A 17506-nucleotide genomic window follows, 5' to 3' on the forward strand; every position below is an offset into this window, starting at 1 on the left:
ATATCAGATTGTATCTGGTAATATTATTTAATGGACCTGAGCTGACATGAACTAACAATGTTGAATTTGTATGAACTAACATTTTCTCTAGTGGTCTTACACTTAAAGGGGGGGTGAAATGCTCATTTTCACTCAATCTCCTGTTAATCTTGAGTACCTATAGAGTAGTATTGCATCCTTCATATCTCCAAAAAGTCTTTAGTTTTATTATATTTATAAAAGAAAGATAGGCTGTACCGAGTCTTTACGGAAAAAACCGAGCGTCTGGAGGCAGGCCGTGTGGGCGAAGCTAAAGCTGTGCTAACCGAGCTAACAACACACAGAAGCAGTTTCTTACTCACCGTCTGCGACCGCGAACCTTTATCATTGTGACTGCTCCATCCTTAAGAAATAAACGAGGGCGCGCGCGCGTCTTTCCGGGGGAAGTGCCCTTAGGACCCATATAAGGAAATTCCGCCCTATCTTACGTAAGACAGAGCCATACTCGAAAAAAAACTTTCCGAAACTTGTGACAAACTGGAAGGAGTATTTTTGGAACAAAAATACTCCTTCAAACGTACAACTTAACTTTTGAAACTTTGTCCATGTTTAGCATGGGAATCCAACACTTTAACAGTGTAAAAAACTCAGTATGCATAAAACAGCAATTCATCCCCCCCCCCCCCCCCTCCTTTAAGTGCCATGTGAAGGCCAAGTATGGTAACCCATCCTCGGAATTTGTCCTCTGCATTTAACCCATCCAAGTTAGTGCATAGTGCACACATAAGTAGAGTAGTGAGTAATGAACACACACACCAAACCATAGACACAGACCCGTAGCAGTGGGCAGCCATTTTGCTGTGGTGCCTGGGGAGTGATTGGGAGTTAGGTGCCTTGCTCAAGGGCACCTCAGTCATTTCCTGCCAGTATAGACGTTATGCGCCAGAGAAACAAGCGCGCAGCCATCTTTAGAATACTGTCTTTGAACTTCCGATTTTGCAGTCGTATTTTTGCTGTGTATTTCAAAGGCATCGCTGTCGAGGAGTAATTAGCTGGTGAAGTGGATTTACTTACTGTAAAGTTATCACTATAAAATTAGTATATTTCCTGTGATATTAATTTCAGGTCTGTGAAAAACCCATCATTAATAATTAAAATATGAACTGCATTGCTTCTGTCTCCTCTTTTCTAACTGACAAAAATATGCCGTATTCTTCTCTCCTTCCAACCATCTTGCAAGAGACCTTACAAAAGCTCCTTGTGCTTTCATTAAATACAAATGATCTAATTTAGCTTGAAGAGAAAATAATCATAAATATCAACATCTTGAGTCATTTTTTGTGTATTACATTATTGAACTAAACTTAACTCCCTCTGCTTCTGTTCTTTTGTTTATTAAACCGATTTTAAAATACTCCCATTTATTCCCATTAAAAGTTAAGGTGAAGTCATCTTTAACCTCAATAATCAAATTTCTTATTTGACTACAATAATCTTTATCCTTTAATAGTTCCGCATTAAAATTTCAAAAAGTCTTTTCTAAAGGTATGTTTTATTGTTGCAGTCAAAATTAATTGGCAATATGGCAATGATCTGTCAATGGTGTTGCAGAAATTGAAACATTAGTGGCAAACTCAGAATGTTCCACAGTAATAAGCCAAAAGTCTCTCCATTAGTTTTGACCCAGTAAAACTGAATCTCATTAGCATGCTTAACTCTCTGGGGTTCTTCATTTATGAGTCACACTCAGGACCTTCGGGTCAAAAATGACCCGGAGGGTGGGATTCAGATTTTTTTTTTTTTTTTTTTTTTTTTTTTTCAGCAAAATCAATGAAATGTATTTTTGTTCAATAATATTTTTTCTTTGGTGTTTTGAGAGAATTTTATGATAATAATTAATATTTATTCAATAATTATGATCCATTTTTTCCCATTGAATATAATATAATTTTTTATATATATTTTTATTATTATTATTATTATTATTTAATTAATGCTGTATTTCAGGTTAAAGTAGAGACTGTAGAAAACAATTTTTGAAGTCAGATTGGTGCCATCTGGTGGATGTAGTGAGCATAATTATCGTGCAATATCATATTTTAACCACTAGATGGATTTACAGCTCTCTGTAGAAAGGCTTGTGAATTCTAGTTGTTTTTGCACATATTTGCCTATTTTTTTCAGGTTGTGGATTTTTAATATATAATAAGAGATTCTCAAAGACTATTTTTGTCAAGTTTTTTGTTTGTTTGGTTGGTTGGTTTAAATGGTAATTTGAAGTGCCAGTTTTACTTTATAGTCAAACCTGATTGCATTAGAAAGAGAACAAATGGAAAGCATTTTGTTACCCAATGTTTTAATTCTAACTTAATAAAAATGCAATTCTTTCAGTCATAACATTTTTTTAACCTTTTATAATAAACATTTTCATTCAAATTATTTTTTGTACAATTCAATGAACAGGAACTCTTATTCAAAATTGGCAACAGCAATTATGAACAAAAAACTAAGGCATTTTTAGAGTTGTTTTGTCTGAGTGACACACAAAACTAAAGACTCATAACTCCAAAACTATAACAAGGAGAGTCAAAAGGTAGGTATCGTTTGAAAAAAATAATTCTGAACTATAACAATGATATACTGCAGTTTCTTTAGTACGTGCAGAATATCATTGTAATAATGAATATCATTCAGTACGTGCACTTTAACTAAAGTAACTTTAATGTAACGTAACTACATGGGTTAGGTTTAGAGGTAGGTTCAGGGGTTAGTACCTATTACCCAGTTATTCTAATTACTATAGTAAGTAATCAGTATATAAAGGGAGAACAGGAAAGTAAAGTGCTACCACATTATGAATGGATTAACTATCCATTAAGTATACTTTTCTTATAAAGAGCAAGATTCATTTCCATACTAGAGTCCTCTGCTGAAATAGTAACATTGCAAGTACATAATTTAATATCTACTGTTTTTCCTTCATTGTCTTCATTGTCTCATGAAGATCCTCCTCTTTTGAGGAACTATAAAATGGGTGCTGAAGCAGGGAAGTTATTACATTCTCCTCCTGATCAAAGATGGATCTGCAAATCTCAGTTTTCCTTCTCTTCATTCTGTTCACTGCAGGTACAGAGACAAATAGTGTTTGTTTTTAATGTTATTGAATACAAATACAGATCATTGATGTCTCTATCTCTCTCTTTCTCTCTTTTTAATTACTAAAGGACACTCTCTCAGCTGTTATCAGTGTCTGTTGGGCCCTTGTGAACAGATGACATGCCCCAGTGGAAATACCAACTGCCTCAGTTTGACATATGTTGGTAAGTCCAGTATGATAGATTGAAATTTATTGTTATAACTGACTGAGACAGATAATGCTATAATTTATTGGTGCTGCAAAATGTAAACATATGTCGTTGAACTCATATGTTGTCACAGAACGGCTAATTCTTTTCTGGACAGAATTTACAATTGCATGCATTAAATGTTCTACCAAAAGTATGAATTTTGTTTTTCCTCTAATTATTATTCCATAATATAATTTGTAAATTAAAAAAAAAAAATAGAAATGAGAAAAAATAATAATTTGTGGTCATATTATATTACAAAGTTTGTCTTTTCATCCTGCTTTGCAGGGTCAGACGCTAGTTCTTCAGGGAAGGCTAAACTGTGCGTTCCAGCAAATGGCTGTGCAACTGGGTCCTTAAACATGGGCATTTTAAAGTTCTCTTCTTCCTGCTGTAACACAGACCTGTGTAATGTTCAAGATGCTCCAGGTATTGTACTTTACAGTCAACAGTTTACAGTCATATAATATTTACTAAGAAATAATTGTAGTGGGAATTTCTATTGGGGACTGTGACGTCAGCCGGAAGGGATTTTGTTCACACTTATCAGGTTCGGTTCAAATAAAATAAACCCTGGTGCAATTGCTCTATTAGTGCGGTTCATTTGAATAAGTGTGAACGCTGCCATCTGAACACTCATGCTAAACAAGCTGAAATAAACCAACAACCAACTCTGGAGAGGCTTGACTGAAATATGAATGCAACACGGGCCAAACACATGTAAACATCTAAGCCAAAAACGGGAAGTGATGTCGCAAGATGTCACGAGCAATGTATTGCACAGCTATTACATTGTTCATTGAGAATGCCATAGGGACATGACAGCATTTCTCCGGCCCCCGGCTCTGTTCAAGACCAGCAAGTCTTTAACTGAGTTGAACTGATCTTTCCGGGCCAGCCCAGAAACCCCTTTTCTGTTGTAGAAATGTGCAGAACGGTTCAAGAATGGACACAGGCCGGAAACCTGCACCGGAACCATGTCCATGTCGGTAGAAAAGTGGTGCTAAGAAAGTGAATGCTAACCGAACCAGAACTAAATGTAGCATTTTTTGGTCTAAACAAAAAGAACTAAGAGAACCGAACTTCAAGTGTGAACACATTGGAAAGTTATTCCAATTTTACAAAAGATTATGAGGACACAACTTTTCAATGGAACAATGAGCACGTACAGTAAGTTGTGTGCACAATAAGACCAGAACAAGGTAAAGAAAGCTTGTTTTTCTTCTTCCTGTAGATCCCCCTACTGCCCCGAATGGAAACAAATGTTACTATTGTGATGAACAGAAGAACTGCTCAAAAGAATTGAGCTGTTCAGGAAATCAAGACCGCTGCATTACATCAACAGGTGAGAAGATGAAGTGATTTTAAAAAAAATCTTTTTTAATCTTATTCATTTGATACAGTTTTCATATACCAATAACCCGCTTAGACACCTCAGCTTTCATTTATGAATCCACTTCCGTTTTCTTTTTTTTTTCATCAGGGACTGTGGGAAATCAGACAGAGGTTGTAAAAGGCTGTGTCTCTAAATCATTTTGTGATGCTGCAACATCAGTTAGTGTTGGCATTGGGAATGTCACGTGTTGTGAGGGGAACCTGTGTAACGGGGCTCAGAGTGTCACCCAGAGCTCCCTGTTCCTCTGCTGTTCTCTGCTCTCCTACTTCATGATGCACTGAATCCAGCAGATCCTCACATTCTACAATCAGACACTCTTTACTCAATATATAGCTCGTGTTTTTATCTGTACAAGATTTGATCTGGTGTGGGGAACTTAAAACAATATACAACATCTGATTAGTTGAAGGAAATATATATACATTTTATGAAATATTAAACAAAATGTAACGATCACTGAAATAAAATGTAATAATCACCTTTGCATTTGTTTCTGGGTTTATTTTTAAAACATAAAATTAGTGAAAAGGAGGCAGGGCTAATTTGCATATTCACCAGTTATCAGCTTCCCCTCGATTCTGATGCTGTCACAGACTAGAGCAAATGAGATGGCAGGCGATAGTGACTGACGCTTTCTAAACACGCTTTGTGCAGCTTTGAAACCTTTGCGAAACGTTTTGAACCAGTGATTCGGGGCTCAAATCAAACTGCCAAAGTCACATGATTTCAGTAAACGAGACTTTGTTACATCATAACTGCTTTGAAATTTTGATGGCTAGCGGATAGGGGACGATAATCTCTGTGAAAGGGGTGTAAGGATTCACGCGTTTTCTTGATGCATCGATTACAAATCCTGCAAGGGGGGCTCAAGCAAACACCCTTCTGAAACCTATAATTAACAAATGGGACACCCTACGGTCTTGTGGACTTAATGGACACACGTTTGCAGCTGTCAGTCCACAAGACACAAGTGCGCATGAAGTGTGTCGTTTGGGACAGGGACTATCATGAGCAGATGACAGCTCTCTCACAATAGACCCTTTCACATTTACGGGTTTCTCAGAAGCGGAAGTCGTCATAGTTGAGTCAAGTTCTATAGCCAAGGTATCAAAGGTTGCTGTGTAATTCACACACAGACTAAGACATAGGGATGCACAATATCAGCCACCATATTTTTAATGTTATCGTTATCGGCATGATAAGAAAATTTGGCTGATATATCAAAGCCTACAGGCTAATTAATGTATTATTTCCTTCAGCTGAGACACTTAAGATGCGCACTGTTCAACATGATGGTTTGGAATTGCTTGAAATATGATTGGAATCACTTCAAAAAAGGAAAATACAGTTAAGTTGTACAGTTATGAGTATGCAAGCAAATTCAATTCTCATTTATTTGTATAGCGTTTTTCATCAAACCAACGGTCTAAGAGGAGTTTGAAAAAGTAGGATTTCTATTCAGTCACAAAGGCAGATTTGAAGTTTGGTCAATTATGGCAAAATTGATATTGATGTTCTCGGCATGATCTAAGGGATCTGTCGAGACCAGTCTCATGACAACAGGCTAAACTAATCAAAATCTAATAATTTTTATTCAATTCAATTCACATTTATTTGTTTAGCATTTTTCACAATACACATTGTTTCAAAGCAGCTTTACAGAAAACGTGCCGTTGCCTTATGGGGGTGAGTGTGTGATCAAATTCAATTCAATTCGCATTAATTTGTATAGCGTTTTTCACAATAAACATTGGCTACGTTTACATGCAACCAAATGATTGACGGCTCAACTCGACTGAGCTCGATCCGAATTAAATTTCGATCAGAAAGGGGTGGTTTATTCCATGATCAGGTTGAAAACCGAAACTGAAAGGATTGCGCATTTGTAATGACGTAAAATAGCGCAATGACATGAGGAATGAGCTTTTCTTCCTGTTGAATAAAGTGTCAAATAAACAAGTGTCCCGTCATTCTATAATTCTCTTTTCCCTCAGAGTGTGTGAAGTGGAGAAGGACAATTTCCAACAAGTACTTGTTTAGGACTCTCATTCACATACTGACTGACTTAGGCATATAAGCAGCATGGCACAACTGTTCATATGCTCATAGTCTCCAAATATATATATATATATATATATATATATATATATATATATATATATATATATATATATATATATATATATACAGACCCTTTCCAAAAAATTAGAATATCATGGAAAAGTTTATTTATTTCCATAATTCCATTCAAAACGTTAAACTTCCAGAGATTATAGATTCAGAGCCCACAACTTAAATGATTTCAAGTATTTAGTTGTTTATTTGTACATAATTTGGGCTTCCAGTTCATAAAACCCATGAAAACAGGATTTCAAAAAAAAATAATATTACGATTTTTCACACAGTAATTACACAGTGATACCATGGTCATTGAACCATGGTTTTGGTTCTTTTGGCAGTGTGGGCAAGTGCAAATCCTGCTGGAAAATGAAGGAAGCATGAAGTGCTCTGCAAATGTCCTGGTAGACGGCTGCGTTGACTCTGGATTTAATAAAGCACAGTGGACCAAAGTCCTCTTTTCTGATGAGAGCAAATTTTGCATCTCATTTGGAAACAGGTCCCAGAGTCTGGAGGAAGAATGGAGAGGCACACAATCCAAGAGGCTTGAAGTCCAGTGTGAAGTTTCCACAGTCTGTGTTGGTTTGGGGAGCCATGTCATCGGCTGGTGTTGGTCCACTGTGCTGTCCACTCAACGCAGCGTCTACCAGGACATTTCCAGAGCACTTCATGCTTCCTTCAGCAGACAAGCTTTATGGAGATGCTTCCTTCATTTTCCAGCAGGATTTGCACCTGCCCACACTGCCAAAAGAACCAAAACCTGGTTCAATGACCATGGTATCACTGTGTGATTTCGTGTAATATTCTAATTTTTTGAAATCCTGTTTTCGTGGGTTTTATGAGCTGGAAGCCCAAATTATGTACAAATAAACAACTAAATACTTGAAATCATTTAAGTTGTGGGCCCTGAATCTATAATCTATGGAGGTTTAACGTTTTGAATGGAATTATGGAAATAAATAAACTTTTGCATGATATTCTAATTTTTTGGAAAGGGTCTGTATATATATATATATATATATATATATATATATATATATATATATATATATATATAGTTCATAAATATATTTAATTCAAATGCATTCTTTTTTCTTTTAATGGTAGTATGAACAATATTAGATGTAACACTACAGAAGCCAGGAACTGCAATGTAAAAAAAAAAAAAAAAAAGTAGAATTAAAAATGATACAAGTAAAATAAAACAATTGCAAAAACAAAATCTAAAAAAAAAAAAATACAAAAGGCTAAATAAATATATGAATTTATTTATATATATTAAAGAATTAAAAAGTTGTATATATATATTATAATTTTGCCTTTTTGTGTATGAATCACTTATGTAGCCTATTGTCAACCATAATTGTAACTTATATAATGAAAGTATTTTTATAAAGCAAGACACCAGTTGTTAAGCGATTTATTAAGGAAGTGTTATATAAAGAAAGACACTTGTAATAATCATTGTATTTATATGAAGAAAGTGGTTTATGAAGAAAAACACTGTAATTGTTTTTGTAAAATGGTTTATTGAAAAAGGTGGTTTCTAAAGAAAAATATAGCACACTTAATGTTTTAAGCATTTATTAAAAAGCATAGTGAGGAACAAAACATGTATTAGAAAGAGCTTTGCTGAAGAAAGAAGAAATATGCAAGCATTACCGTCGTATGTGTTGCGGACGAGGCACAGAATGCAACAAAGAAAAGGTCAGAAGAAGGAGGACGAAGATGTGAAAGGCATTATATAGACAGGTCCGAAAGTAATGTCCAGAACTTATGATAGTTCAAGACTTCAGATTGGACAGATTGTCTGTAAAGGACTGAATGCATTCTGAGGGGGTTTCCAAATGTCAAAAAGTATGATGGACTATAAAAGGACTGGAAATGAATGTCAAGGTAGACGCTAACCCATAAAGGACATCTCCGGTGTTGGATGCCTTGCCATTGCGCCTCCTGCAGTTAAAGCTTGTAAATGATTTGGTTTTGATTTACTTTTATTTTTGTTTTATATATTAGTACCTTTTATGTTAACTAGTTAACCTGTATTTAATAAAAAATATATATGATTGAAATTAAGAAGCTCGACTGCCATAAGTCTCTGTTTTACAAAAGATTGAGCTGAACTGACCACGGAGAAGTCTTCTGTGATCTAAATATTGTATATGGAAATTCAAATGCTTATCATTTAGGACAGATTTGACTTACTTTACCTAACCTGAGAATAATTAAAATAAGTTAAAAGGTGTTTAAAATGACGCACCATAAAATAATATCAATAGAAAAATAACTGTAGTCTGATTACGAGTATTTTGAAACGTAATACAAGTACTTAATTTTTGGAATCTGATTACGTAATCCAGATGACATGTAATCAGTTACTACCAGCACTGATCATTATTTAATTATTCAAAAGTTTTACAGGACTTTGTACGGACAATATTTACATTTCCACAATCAGGATTTTCCTGTTCACTGTTACTGATCAGAAAGGCTAAAGATAATAATCAGATATGATCAGTGTTGGATAAGTTACTCTAGAAAAAAGTTACTAATTACTAGTGTAATTAGACTGTACTAATTACTCTCTCTAAAAAGTATTGCATTATTTTTTTACCAAATCACTTTCCAAATCCCATATCAACCGCAACCAGGTGAACAATACAAGGATAGACATTAAACTGCTCCTTTCCTTCTTTCAAATAAATTATATAAAGTTACATAAATTACTCTTGAAATTCTTCTTCTCCCTATTTAAAGGGAGAAAGTTACTGTCACAGTTAGGTTCTGTTTAGGTTTAGTTTCATCGTGGTTTGGTTATTAGGGATGCACAGATATGAACATTTTGGACGATAACAATAACCGATAACTCTTTATATTTGAAAGGTGATCACCGATATATTGGACGATAAGTCTAAATCCAAATTTTTTTATACAATTGTTGAGTGCCTGATTACAAAAACAAAAGTCTCATGTCCTAATCACACATATAATGATGTTCTCATTATAATTTTATGTATGATATGTTGCACTTAACTATATTTTCCTTTTCAAAGTGATTCCAATCATATTTCAAGCAATTCAAAACCATCATGTTGAACAGTGTGCATCTGAAGTGTCTCAGCTGAAGGAAATAATCAATTATTTATCGGCTTTAATATATCGGCCAAATTTTCTTATCGGGCCGATAACGATAACATTAAAAATAAAAATATATCGGCTGATACCAACATGGTGGCTGATATATTGTGCATCCCTATTGGTTCTGTTTCTGTTTACCTGTGTTTCCTGTCATTGTTAAAGGGATACTTCAGGGTTTAGCATTAAGCTTTGTATTAGTAGAAAACCTGTAGTATTTTCGAATTACTGTGCTTTCCACCCTCATATCCCCCTGAAAGGGGGATCGTCATTTTGCGTCATCGGAGGATTTTCTGGCCAGAGGCTAAAGACTACAGCCAGTAAGGAGGAGCTGTTGCGCATGTGTTCAACCCGCCCATAGAGGGTGGGATCTCACTCACATAATGTACACATAAGCCGCTTTCTGACCAAGTAGTTACAGGAACTTAGTTCTAGGAACTGTCCACTTCTAAACAGTTCTAACTACTCTCCCCCAAACTCGGTTTTGCTGTTTGTGTTCGCACTGGCCAAGTGGCCATAGGAACTGGTAGGAGGGGTAAGGGAGTGACGCAAGCACAGTGACTTTTATTTTGATGGCGCAACAGACCTTTATGTTGGCGGCGCTGAGAACTCCAGAGCAAACAATGCTCACATTCTCTGTGTTTATTAGTTAGCGATCTGTCTAACAGTACTGTTTAATATCTTATCAGATAGAACTGTTATAGAAAGTAGACAGTATATGAAAAAAAGGTTATTAGCCTATGCCGTGTGGTTGATGTCCAGTGTTGCTAGCTGGGCAGAAATACATAATCATGTTTGACTTGGTCCCCTCAAAGTTGCGTTGGATTTTCTCTTCAGCATAAAGGTTTAGAGACCCATCTATCACTGTTTTCCATGTTTGTATAGTTAGTTTCTGGAGTAAATATATAGGCTTATAATCTGTGTTTACATTATAGCTGTTTTAAAAATGGCGGGTGCTGGTGTTCCGCGTGCGTTCGGCCAATCAGCGAACACTAACGTCACGGGTAGTTCCTATAGTGCTGGTTTAGACCCTACTCCGAAGTAGGACCTAAATTAGTTCCTCCAAATGGAGTTCCTAGAACTAAAATCGTTCCTAGTTCCTGCGGTGGGAACACGCCGACATCCGGGTACTTTAGCCAATAGTTCTAGGAACTGTGAAAAGGTTCCTCCGGTCGGAAAGCGGCTATTGTCTTTCTTTGGAAGCTAAGCTTGCAGGCTCTTGTTCTGTGAAGAAAGCTGAATAGTAGGAGAAACCTGAGTAGTAGGGGTTACCATCCTCCTTTTCCCGGACTTGTCCGGCGGGCGAGATCGTTCAAAATGTCCGGGATTCAGCTTTTGCTTTCTGCGGTCGCCATTCTTTGTTTACATGCACACCTCTTGTTTCAATCTAACTGAATTCATTTCGATTGGTGAATCTGAATGTAGTGTTTACATGAACGCTAAACAAGTGATCGGTTGATGCGCGTTTTAACATTGCTAAGAAAATTCCCGCACCTCCGTGAGAGATACGAGACCGGCGCGTCTCAGTAATGACGCCACCGGCCTCGCGTCGTTCTCCCGCGGCCGTCAGCCTCGTCCTGCTCGCCACAGTAAACATGATGAATGGCGACTGTAGAACGCAAAAGCAGAATCCCGGACATTTTGGGCGATCTCGAAATCCCAGGCAGACTCGTCACGGAGACTCACTGGTAACCTTGTTGTTTTCAACTGCGCTCTCTAACCGGTAGGCGTGGCCTCCTAGGGCAGCGAAGCAAGTGCATTCTGGGAGTTGTTGTCTTTCATCCACATAAGCCAAAAATACATTTTCTGGCTTTTCTCAGTCTAGAAAGCTCCAAATTAAAAAATTTCTTCACATTTCTTCTACATAAATGACCTATTTTAAATACAAATTCATCTTTCCAGAGGTGAAGTATCCCTTTAATTGACCTATAGTTTCCTAGTGTGTGCCAGTTTGTTTCCATAGTTACTGATTAGTTTCACCTGCATTTCATTTAGCTCAATTTGTTTGCCTGTGTATATATAGGGTGTTTCTCAAATGGAAGACTGCATCCTACCGAGACTGCGTCCTTCTTAGTCCAGTCCTTCTGAGGCTTGTAGGCTAGACGACTCCTCAGCAATTAAACGCTAGAATGAGAAGGTCAAGTGTGCATGGCTACGTCACACAGGTTCCCGCCCCACTTTCACTGCACGAAAATACTATTAAAACGTAATTTTGTACAATTCTGTATTTTTTTGTATTTACAAAAGTATTACTAACGTAGTATGGGTTGTGTTGAGCCATTCGTTAGTCTGGTTGATGGAAAAAAGATGAAATGAAGTTGCAATAAACGCGTTAAAGGGTAACTAAACCCTAAAACAACTTTTTTTAGTTAAAGATCTGTAAGACTGGGGCTTTATTAATGCTGTTCATTGATTCAAGTAATTTTTTTGACATTTGGGTTTAAAGTGTCTTAATTCTACAATATATGGTGTAAAAACAAACGTCTGAGTGCTGCCCTCTTCAGGTTGAACGGTGGCTACTGCAGTTGAATTTTCCTATTGGAAGTTGTGGCACCCTGTGACGGGGTCTGCCCACTTTTCCAGCATTTTTCAAATATTGCCAGTGGGTGGAGTCAGGCTCTGACCAGGGGTTTTTGGGGTTTTTGGGGTTCTGATTCAGAGATTTCGTCCAGGAGAAATTGTCATTGTTGAAATTCTTTGCCGCAGACGGACTCTATCTCTGTGTTCGTAGCGGTTCGTAGCTGCATTGTGAGATCACCGGCGCCACCAGTCCGCCCTAACTCGAGCCAGTCCGGGCTCCTCGTCCGCGGCAGGCAGGTCTTCTGCCTCGGCTGCTCTTCGCTATAATGCGGCTTGTAAAGGTAGCCACAAACACCTGATTCAAGCATCAGACTTCCGAAATCCTCTTCTTCTATATCAAATTGAGCACTCTCCTCCGCTATTGTCATTACTTTACATCTGTCTCCACAGCGCCTGTTAGCTTAGCTTCAAACAAGATGGAGGATATTGCTTTCAGTTTCATAGAGTAAAGTCCCACCCACTGATCTGTAATAGGTCTGTAGCGTGAGCGGGTCCCGCCCCCTGGGAAAGATGAGGAACTAGTGCTTGTAGTCTCAACAGAAATCCCCCCCTCTTACACTTACTCCTACAATGACGCAAAATGACGATTTTTGCGTCATTGTAGGAGGAAGTGTAAAAGGTAAATAACGGATTTCTCCCGTCTCAGGGGAAAATGAGAGAGTGTTGCACGACCATTCAATAGTATGACTGGGTTTCTAACAATGCACAGCTTAATGCAAATGGGTGGAGTGTCCCTTTAAGAATCCGCACAGCGGAGGACTCTTATTCTGCAGTGCAGAACTGAGGAAGAACTGATGACGGGACAGTTTGATCTTCGGCTGACAAATCAGAGGAAAGGGGCGTTTCATTCCCGCCTACATGTAGAAATCGAATATTCTAGCTGTTTATTCATTTTTCTACCTCAGAACGAAAAACAAAAAATCAAGCTGAATTCTTGTTTTTCGTTTTTTTTTTTTGGAAAAAATGAAAAAAACGGAATAGGAACTGTTTTCTCATTTTTCTACTTTCAATATTAAATAAAAAAAAAACGACTGACCGAATGATACACGGATTCGTTATGAATGCCCATGCAGCCGTGAGCAAAATTAACCGGTGGGAAAATTTCCTCACCGTCACATCCTGTCAACTCTTTGGTTAACAGCATTCTTTAAAATAGGCATATCTTCTTTTGTGTTCAACAGAAGAAGAAACTCATACAGGTTTGGAACAACTCGAGGGTGAGTAAGTCACAAAATGTTCATTTTGGGGTGAACTATCCCTTTAATGAGAACCAGTATCGTATTTTGCGAAACTAATACAGAAAAGACCGATCCACAGCTTTTAAGAACCTATAGGCTTCTTAGACCAAAACAACAACAACAATAATAGGCAAATAATAATAAATGACCATACTGAGAGCCATTCAATTCAACATTTCTGCTGCTGATAAATGAATGTTATATGGGAACATTAGTTCACTCTACTTGCAACTTCCTTTTTCTTTTTGAAACTGGAAAATATTTCAAAGTTCTTTAAATAAAGTTTAAAATTGCATTTAGCATCATTTATCAGCAGGTGGCAGCAGAAGATCTTGTGTGGGCCCAGACCTGGTTTTGCATTTGCTTACATCAAACACGAAGGCTACTGGAGACTACAGCTCAATGCAAAAAATTTTTTGGCATTTAAGTGTGTTGTATTAATAATCTATTAGCTGCATTTGTATGTTAAAAAAATAATGTTATTATTGCTTGTAAAAACTTAAAACTCACCTGTACCAGACAGAATAATGAGAGGGTTTATCATTAAAAGGTAAACTGCAAAAAGCTGAACAACTGAAGGAAACGTGATTTACATCTAAACTCCACTGATCATTGTGTTTATTATTTGTTTTGAATGTCAGTCATAGCATTTTGGAATGATATGTTAGTAAATGATGACAAAATGTTAATTTTTGGGTCAACTGTTCCTTGAAGTAACTACATGGATATTCTCTCTCTCTCTCTCTCTCTCTCTCTCTCTCTCTCTCTCTCTCTCTCTCTCTCTCTCTCTCTGTTGTATCACTAAAGGACACTCTTTCAACTGTTAAAGGGGTCATATAATGGTACATGCACTTTTACAAGTTGATTGTACTGAAATGTGTGTTGGCAGTGCCTGTACACAACCATCATAAAATGATAAAAATCCATCCAGTGCTTTTTTTTTTGATCTTCTTATATGTTTCCTCCCATCTCAAATCAAGCTGTTCGATTTCGTGACGTCACAAAATCGACGCCCCTCCCACGATGGTTGATTGACAGCAGCGCTTCAACACAGACCCGCCCTCGTAAGCGAGCTGTCAATCATAGCACGCGCTGACGCGCGTTCATTGTTGATAGCTGGAGCACTTAAGCCGCTTGTCCACCAGCGTCAGATAAATTTTTGTTCCAACGCGACGCCTGTGACGTTTTCGCTGCTTGGGGCCGGGGTTTGTGTGTTCTTTAAATATGAAACCATAGCAACGGCCATACACAAATTCTAGCCGCCGAGTTTCCATTGGCTGCTGCCCCGCGTTTTGACGCTCTCATTTGCATAAAGTATCCACCGAGATACTTTTTTGCAGCGCCGCTGTTGACCAAACCGACGCGACGCGACCCATTATGCTTTGCGGGGGCGTTTTTGCTGCCTGACGTAGTTCCATAGGAAATGAATGGGCTTTGGCGTCGCGTCAGAAATCGAGACGCTGGTGGACAAGCGGCTTTAGTAGAATGGCGTCGGTCTAAGAGATTGTAGTGTTCTGTTCTTGGGTGTAAATAAGGAACACAGCATCATATTGATGTTCCTAAATCCGAACCGCTGAAGACGCAGTGGCTGAGTTTGTTTTCGAAAGGAATATTCCCCACGATCAACGTCAATGCTGTCATGTTTGCGCGAATCATTTCACCAGACTGCTTTACAAACGAGGATCAGTAAAAAGCTGGTTATTTGCTAAGAAGCTGCTCCTGAAAAAAGGATCAGTACCAACTATTCGTGTTCCTGCTGCACCTCCAGAAGAACTTAAAGGAGAACTCCGGTCAATTTTAACATTGAGCTCATTTTTTTGTACATTTGGAGTGCTGTCAATACAGAGAACAATGACAAAAATCGGTGTTGCCTACACCGAGTTATTCTATTTTTAAAATTTGCACCCTGTTGACTTCAATGGGGCAAGTACTAAACCTGCTTTTAGCCTCTTAACATCCTTGATGTGTCATTACAAGTGCACAGAAAATGTGAGTGATTCCTTCTGAGTGAACACGAGTGAGTCTGACTGCAATAGATGTGAAAGAAATGTATAAAAATGATGTTATTTAAGCCAGCGCAAATACCTTTGTTTACATCCTGTTTTTCGGTTGAAGTCCAAAGTAGTCGATTGCCGAGTTCACGCGCGTGATCATAGGTATTAAACCTATGCGTGTTAACTCTGCAATCGACTACTTTGGACTTCAACCGAAAAACAGGATGTAAACAAAGGTATTTGCGCTGGCTTAAATAACATCATTTTTATACATTTCTTTCACATCTACTGCAGTCAGACTCACTCGTGTTCACTCAGAAGGAATCACTCACATTTTCTGTGCACTTGTAATGACACATCAAGGATGTTAAGAGGCTAAAAGCAGGTTTAGTACTTGCCCCATTGAAGTCAACAGGGTGCAAATTTTAAAAATAGAATAACTTGGTGTAGGCAACACCGATTTTTGTCGTTGTTCTCTGTATTGACAGCACTCCAAATGTACAAAAAAATGAGCTCAATGTTAAAATTGACCGGAGTTCTCCTTTAAGTGAGTGTAGCGTTTTATTGACCTTTATATTAATCTTTATATTAATCTTTGCAAATCGCTAGCACGCTTCACGATGAATGCGGCTATTTTTACACTCAGGTACATTACGGCATGTTTTCTATGAACGACGTTATCAATGTAATTCATAATCCCACGTTTATAATGAACGACGCGTTATGGTTATTGTGTTATTGTGTTACAACCGGTGTACGCACAGAACAGAGGGGCGGGTGAGCAAAGCTCATTATCATTTAAAGACACATGCACTTAAACGGCGTGCTGAAAACAGAGCTGTTTTTGACCATGTAAAATGAGTGTTTTCTTACAATACTAATGAGAATTTTTAATTAAAGTATATTACAAACTTTTAATTTAGACCCTAAAGAATCATATTAGCTTGTACAAAAATTACATTATATGACCCCTTTAAGAGTGCACTGACAGGCTCTTGTGAACAGACAACATGCTATAGTGGATTTTACAACTGCTACAGTGTAAAATTATATGATAGTAAGTCCAGTACGATAGACTGAAATGTATTATTATAATTTACTGATGAAAATGCTGGTATTATTTACTGGTGCTGCGACAGTGTTAACGTAAATGATGTTGAAATTACACAAGACTGATATGCTTTTTTTCAGACATTTTAACTGAAATTCTCATTACTGAATTCAAATTACATGATGAAAACTATATAGTAACGTAATCTAATACATTAGACATTTTAGGACTACTTTTTGATTACTTATAGATAGACCTCACTGTTATTCTAATAATATAATTTGTAATTTAAATATTTGCTTGAAATTAGAAAAACGCTAAATTGAAAGCATTTTCACTAGTGATCTCAGACTTTTGGACCTCACTGTATAAATATCGGAGATCATATTTTATATTGAAAGGTTTGTCATTTCTCTTCTGTTTTGCATCTGTGAGTTGATACATAATTGGAGAGACAAACACTTTCTACTTATATTTATGAATAAAAATGTACACAAGAATGTGCAGTTGAACTGGCTATTCCATTATCATTTGTGTTTGTTAGGTATTCTTCACTAGCCTAGAAATCTAGACGCACCCTAGCAGCAGCAAAATTTATTTTGCAGCCAGTGTAGTCTAGCTAGCCTGGCAAGCCAGACCTACATCAAGATGTTAGGTCTGGTAACTCA

At 37.3% G+C, this 17506-nt stretch overlaps 1 protein-coding gene across 1 annotated transcript; it reads left to right on the top strand.

Moving 5' to 3' along the window:
• Positions 1 to 2982: 2982 nt before the first annotated feature.
• On the top strand, positions 2983 to 5266 carry LOC307144953 (urokinase plasminogen activator surface receptor-like). The gene is made up of 5 exons (XM_079847712.1): positions 2983 to 3105; positions 3204 to 3299; positions 3615 to 3755; positions 4561 to 4671; positions 4810 to 5266. Exons 1-5 carry the CDS (start codon positions 3057 to 3059, stop codon positions 5001 to 5003), a joined length of 591 nt encoding a protein of 196 aa, XP_079703838.1. The 5' UTR covers positions 2983 to 3056; the 3' UTR covers positions 5004 to 5266.
• The last annotated feature ends 12240 nt before the right edge of the window (positions 5267 to 17506 follow it).

This window comes from Squalius cephalus (genome assembly GCF_949319135.1).
Source record: "Squalius cephalus genome assembly, chromosome: 17".
Lineage (NCBI taxonomy): Eukaryota > Metazoa > Chordata > Actinopteri > Cypriniformes > Leuciscidae > Squalius > Squalius cephalus.